Source organism: Sander vitreus, chromosome 15 (genome assembly GCF_031162955.1).
Source record: "Sander vitreus isolate 19-12246 chromosome 15, sanVit1, whole genome shotgun sequence".
Taxonomy (NCBI): Eukaryota; Metazoa; Chordata; class Actinopteri; order Perciformes; family Percidae; genus Sander; species Sander vitreus.
Window position 1 is genome coordinate 18,337,633 of NC_135869.1, and position 6,930 is coordinate 18,344,562.

General features: G+C 37.6%; 1 protein-coding gene across 1 annotated transcript in view; it reads left to right on the forward strand.

Moving 5' to 3' along the window:
- The window catches only part of LOC144530269 (ras-related protein Rab-26-like), a 56,707-nt gene extending 49,785 nt beyond the window's left edge, over positions 1-6,922 (forward strand). The window contains exons 6-9 of the mRNA XM_078269760.1: positions 2,486-2,551; positions 3,806-3,862; positions 4,770-4,846; positions 5,462-6,922. Coding sequence (XP_078125886.1) covers positions 2,486-2,551; positions 3,806-3,862; positions 4,770-4,846; positions 5,462-5,561 — 300 coding nt within the window. The 3' untranslated portion in view covers positions 5,562-6,922. The remainder of the gene's footprint in view (positions 1-2,485; positions 2,552-3,805; positions 3,863-4,769; positions 4,847-5,461) is intronic.
- Positions 6,923-6,930: the final 8 nt, after the last annotated feature.

A 6,930-nucleotide genomic window follows, 5' to 3' on the forward strand; every position in this document is an offset into this window, starting at 1 on the left:
TTTTAAACACTGTTTAGCTAAACGAAAATTTTGAATAAAATGTAGTCTCGTTCCTTATAAGCAAAAAGCCTTTTAACAGCCTTGGTGAAAGTGAGTGACTCACTGCTGTTTGCTGTATGATGGGTTGGTAGCTGACTGAAATGCAGATCTTTTATTTATAATCATCTGTGTGTGTGAGCAATGGTCATGCAATGCTAATCTCGTGAGCCTGTAAAGGGCCGTGCATCATTCCATTAGATGTGGAGTTTACTGTTATCCCGAATTAGTTGACTTCACTAGAAATTTGCATGGAAACCCGTTGCCTTAAAGATTTTACATAAGGTGAACCTCAACAGGTCAAGTTGTATTAACACAGAGCAGTAAGTTGATGCAGTAGACAAATCAAGTTTACATTAGTAGTCATTACTAAAATTATTAGTAAAGAAAAAATATTTTTTACATAAAATAAGCATGTTAAATTAAACATGCAAAGAAACATTACAAATATAAAACATTAGGCTACTTGTCACTACTACAATAGCAATTCATTATTATAACTAGTTTTTCTTTTATGACAGTATAATTTTAAGAACAATGTATTCAATACATTTGCTCTGAAAAAACAGAAAGACAATCCAATCACAGATCACATCGTATTATAATTTTCCAATGCATTGTACTGCGTGGTAAGTTTAATTCAGGAATCAGAGCTTCAAGTTTCCAAACTGCATGTAAGCCATTGAACCTTTTTCTCACTGCCCAGACCCCATCAGTCCCCCCACCCTGCCAAGGTCCAATGTGTAGGAATTTCTCCCATCTAGCATTGAGATCATATATCGCAATCAACTCTCTCGCACCACGCAGTTCAAAGTACGTATTACAGCTACGGTAGCCTTCACGCTTCAAAAAGACGGTCTCTTGCTCTTTTCAATATCCTTTTTCTTTTTCTGGTTGAAGAAGAACACTCCTGTTCCTGAAATTTGTGGTCCTCCATGTTTCCTTCTTCAAACTTGCGGGGGCCGGGGAGCCACGATACCCATTAGCAGCATTAGCAGCACTTGTGAGTTTATCATGTGACACTGAAAACGCGAAAGGCAGAGCAGTATGTCCTGTATGTCCCTTACCGGCTAACGTATTTCAAGATGTCGCATGAATATGGAGCGTCTACCCCAGTTCATGCGAATGCAAATGGAAAATGTCAAGCCAAAAGGAATACTTGGAATTGATGGTGGTAAATATTCATGAAAAAGGACAAGTTTGTGAACGGGCAACACAGATTTGATAAGGAACAACTAAACACGTTACACACTGGACCTTTAAGCTGATTATTACAAACATCTAATGTGATTAAGTAATGAATATGTTTTTTTAACAAAACATGAAAGAATAAGTAGTGACCACTAAAAAGTTTAACTACAACTAAATCTGTGTACAGTGTGGGTGAAGCCTCGGAGCTCCAGAGTTTGGGTGTTGGATGGTTTGACTACAGCTGAAGACTAAGATAGGCTGGGAGAAGGTTTTAAAGATGCTGTGGATTAGTTCTATATCGCTTTGTGATAAATGCTACTATAAAAGTAATAAAAAGAAATAAAAGTTCATATTCTTACATTTTGTATATGTTTTGATTCATTATTGTTCATAATAAATATTCCAGTTGACACATGCATGGTCCTTCTTAACCACTCTGATATTCACAGGCAGCAGTGTCAACACACGGCCTATCTCATCTCCTGTTATTTAACATGACCTTTGGCTGGAGGTGACCCCGGTGAAATCCCTTTAGAACCAAGATTCATCATTGGAATTAATTACAGAAGAGCTGTCAGAGGGGCGACAGCTCTGGAGTAAGACTACTAAAGGAAAGGTGGATTGATCATCAGCCAGTCAGAAATCCAATGTGGAGTAATTAAGCTTTGTGCTGAAATGAGGGATATTATTTAATCAGGAGGGTTTTGCAGGGGTCCTTCTGAGCTGATTGAATGCTCACTAACTGTGAATGGATAGTGCAGGTGCTGTCGGAGCTCATACAGTCAGAGGTGATGTTTGTTCCCCTGTGAAGCTTTATCCTTCTCCCGTGTACACACTGTAGTTGAGGCAGGACAAACAGTCCTGGTAAACAGTGTTGATTAAACTGATGAGAGTTTGTTAAAGTAACTCTCTCTCACACAGTATTTCTCTTTCTCACATACTCTTTCTTGCTTTTATCCCTTTTATATCTTTGTCCTTGCCTCAGTTTTTCTGTCTTTACTTCCTTTACCCATTTAGCCATCTTCTAAATGCCGTAGTCGCTCTCACTTTCCTCTTCCTCTTTATTCACCTTATTACATTTAGTGCTCAGGCTTGTCCTTGACAAGTCCCAGACAAGGCTTTCTCTTCCCAAAGCCCTTTTTATGTGTACTACATATTTCTTCTTTCTTTTCTCCATCACAGGTTGTTCCATTTTGCTTGTCTAACAGCTACTATGTCTTCTCTCTCTCTTGTCTCTTTTGTCCTGTATTGTTACCAGGCATGGCTGACTGAGATCCATGAGTATGCCCAACAGGATGTGGTGCTCATGCTGCTTGGAAACAAGGCAAGGCATAGTGTGAAAGAAAAGAAAAAATACTCTTGATACATGCACACTAGGGCTGTGTAGCAATCTTCAATAGTATACAATTTTGCTGGTATCAACTAGTCTTTGTCTCTAGCAAAGAATATCAAAACATATTGGCATTTACTGTAATTGTAAGTCTAATTCTTAGTTTACTTATTCTTTGATAAGATAATTCCTGACTTGAGTAATAATTCCACTAATTTTTATTTAGGCAAAGTTCTCATATGGTGGCTTTAAATTCAGATACAATTAACCATTTATTAACCATTTATGGGATAAGTCAGGCAATACAGTATTCTATATTTTAAAATAGCCTTTTGTCTGTATATCCAAAGTCTGATATAGCTAATTCCTTTGTGCTGTACAGTCCATTGTTGTCCTAAATCTATTAAAAACACTGCGTGACAGGTTCCTTAATTAGGGTGAACATAGGCACTGTAGTTTATTTGTGAGGTAATGCCACAGACACCGTACTGCTCCCGTAAATATGCCCTTAAGCACCAAATCTGTATTAATCCACGGCTTAAAATAGTCCCCAACAATACACAATTTACTCCTGTTTAAGTAACGTTTGCTAAAAACTACAGTGCCAAGCTGTTTAAGAAAATTATTTAGCCTTTTTTTAAAAATTCAAAGTATCTATTTGTGAGATATTATTACATCAGTCTTCAGTAGGAACCAATGGGCTTGGAGCTGAGTGCCACAGACAGGGTAAGGAAAGTCAAAGTATTGAGAGTCAGACTAACGGTCATTCGATTACGATCGGAAAATAGTGTTTTGGTATCCGTACCAAAAAAGCTCAGTCAGTCGATCATGGTGACTATTTGCCTGATTATATTTCTAAAAGTAAAATATTCTTGATCTTTTCAAAAACACAGATACAGTATCTGACAATATCTCAACCTGATAATTTGCAAATATCAGTGTTACACATTTTGTTCTATAACTGCCATTCACATCCCTCCCTCTAAAAAGAGAACAGATGTCTCTGCCTTGGAGCTCTGTCTTGTTTCAGTCCCCCCCACTCCATATCAGTGCTTAATTAGCATCCTGAGAGTCAATCTTGACTCATTAGCTGCCATCAGACCTGAACACCGGGAAAGGCTTATATGTAAACTGTGGACAAATAGAGAGCAGATCTGAACAGTGAGTGGGTGGATGTTGTGGTTTTATTAGCACCAATGCTGTTGCACGGTTCTGGCGTGTGTGACCTTGTTTTTCTTGTCTCACCAGGCTGATGCCACTCATGAGAGGGTGGTGAAGAGAGAAGATGGCGAGAGGCTTGCAAAGGTAATTATTTACATTTACAATTTACTGTCCAGATGCTACAGCTGAGAAGCTACGCCCTACATAACCAAAAAGGTTTTAAGACATCTTTTAATTCTAACAAAATCGCACTTATTTCTCCTTTTGTTTCATTTTCCAAAGATACTGTATTTGTATTGCTGATTGAATTTCTATGGCAGATCAAAAGATTAGGAATATTACAGAAAGGTGGGATTATCTAGAGATTTCTTTCTGTTTTGTAAGGAAAATGTACCACCTGCAAACCAAAAAGATTGATAAAACGGAGAAAGGCCAGACACGTCAGAGGTGTTGCCCTCCTCTAGATGATTATCATTTGATAATGAATATGTATTGTATAGATTCCTGCCTTCTGTGTCGTCATCTATAAAAGTCGAAAGACATTCTGCAGAACATTCATTCATATTCACTTTCATAGTCCTGGTGGCTACAAATACAACCGCAAAGCACTGAAACCAGGAGCAAATGTTTCCTTTTATCAATCTCCCTGACTGTTGCTTCGCAGCGCGGCAAAGAAAACAAATACCAGTTAGCCAAGCGATTCAGCCCAGAAGTGGGAGCAATGAAGTGCCACTAAGTAACTCAGTCTGGGACGGAAAAAAACGCATCAGTTATCATCACTGTGGGCTCAGACAAATGCCTCTGCAGAGGAAAAGCTGGGAGACAAATGTATCACCACTGTGCTGGATTTATCCAAAGTAAACTAGTTCACTATTGTGCTGTGAATTTCTCCTGAAAACTTGTGTATCATCTTAACCCAACAGCCTTCATTTAAAACAATGTTAGCATATCAAAGAGGCAGCGGTTTGTTAAATTATCATACATATGTTTGAGTCTTCTGGGCGTAAAATAGTGAAGATCTCCGATAACTGTCATTGCTTTGACTCTGCAGGAGTTTGGAGTTCCCTTCATGGAGACCAGCGCCAGGTCAGGTCTCAATGTAGAGCTGGCTTTCACCGCTGTGGCTAAGTGAGTATCTCTCTGCAAGTGTTGTGGAGTTGTTTTGTTCTTATCTAATAAATACAGACATACTAAACCATGAACATACAAAAAATGACAGCACTTTACCATCATCAAGAAACTAAGAAATGTGTAAAGTTTATTTTTTACCTTGGGGTCTGCCGAGGTTTCTTCCTAAAAGGGAGTTTTTCGTCACCACTGTCGCACTAAATGCTTGCTCTTGGGGGAATTACTAGAATTGTTGGGGCTTTGTAAATTATAGAGTGTGGTGTAGACCTACTATATCTGTAAAGTGTCTTGAGATAACTCTTGTTATGATTTGATACTATAAATAAATTGAATGGAATTGATAGTTGAACAAAAAAAAACCTAACTCAAGGTGAACTTGCTCGCTTTTCCCCTCCAGACATAAAAATACTCAGCTAGGAATAATAATTTGTCTGTTTTTCCACATCTAGGTTTTATCCCTCATTGAAAAATCTAGAATCTATGAATGTGCAAATACTTAAAATACAGGTTCCTAAATTAGTTTTTGGAGCAACTTAAGGCATATACTGATCATTTGTAGTGTTTATGGGGGCTCTGTTTTGTTTAACCTTATCTTTTTTTCTCCCTTTGTGTCAGGGAGTTGAAGCACCGGTCTATGAAGGATCCCAGTGAGAAGTTTAAGCTCCAGGAGTACGTAAACAAGGAGATGAAAAGCACAGGCTGCTGCAGAACTTAAAGCCTGCGTGTGTGTGTGTGTGTGTGTGTGTGTGTGTGTGTGTGTGTGTGTGTGTGTGTGTGTGTGTGTGTGTGTGTGCGTGTGTGTGTGTGTGTGTGTGTGTGTGTATGTGTGTGTCAGTCAGTCAGTCACTCACATTCATGTCGTACTGTAGGTATTATATGTCATATCTGGCCCAATCACAGATGAGGCAGCTCCAGTGAGGTATAAATCATTTTGCCCTTCTGTTTCTCCACTCTCAAACCTTCCGTCTGTTGTCCTGCGCTCATCACACTGTCCCACTCTATTTTGTTTGTCCTGCTTTTCCTCACCTACCTCCTCCTGCAGCTGTGAATGTAGGTGGTTTGCAAAAGACAAAGTTAGAAGCTGCACACCTCCGTTATAAATCTATTAATGGACATTTTCTTCCATAACTTTAGTTGCATGATATTTTAACCCCAGCATTGAATTGGATACCTACCTTTGCATTACCTTGTTTGGATATTTTATTGTTAAAGGGATTTAATCACAACAGAATTTATGTATTATGTAGATATTTTTGCAAAATATATGTAAAGCTATTTATTTCTCCATTTGAAATGTCAGTGACAGTCGACGTTTTGGTTGAATGTTCTCTTCTTGGTCAGCGTGTGGATGAATGTTGATAAATACATTTATAAGATTTGAATTCATGCTAGAAGCAAAAATGAAGTATACAGTAGTTTAAACAAGCCTTCAGAAACATGACAGTGCATGGGTCACAGAACCGAAAACATTTTGGGGATTTTTCCAATATTAGAAGGATCAATGTTGAGTTTTTGAGAGCTCTAATGCAACCTCTCTTCTTGATTATATATAATTTAGTTTTGAAATTATTTAAAACACGATTTGACAAACATGATGTTAATAACTTCTTTCTGCATGTAAGAAAAAAATTAGAATAGCACTTTAGATGGTAAATAAGAGTATGGGTGGGGTTTTAGGAGGATGTTGGGGGAATAAAGACCCGTAGTATGTTGACAATGTTACCTAAAGTATTGTATACGACACACAGATGTGTATATTTTCTTTTGATTTTGAATGTTTTATTTGTAGTCAGATGTGCAAAGTAGGCTTCTATATTTCCTGCTTCTATTTTCCATTCACAAATATATAAATGAGGTATATAGTGCCATTTCTTCTCAAACCCGTTCTTCATAAAAGAAGCATAGATACCTTTTTATATGACTGTTGCTTAGATTAGATTAGATTTCATCTTAGTCATAGAAACAATACTGTACATTTTTCAAATCTTGATGTTCAGAGTACTGTATTGATTTTTGGTTTTACTACTTTTTAATGTGCAACTTCTTTCTTGTAATTGAAAATAAACTACAATAAAAACAGAAGG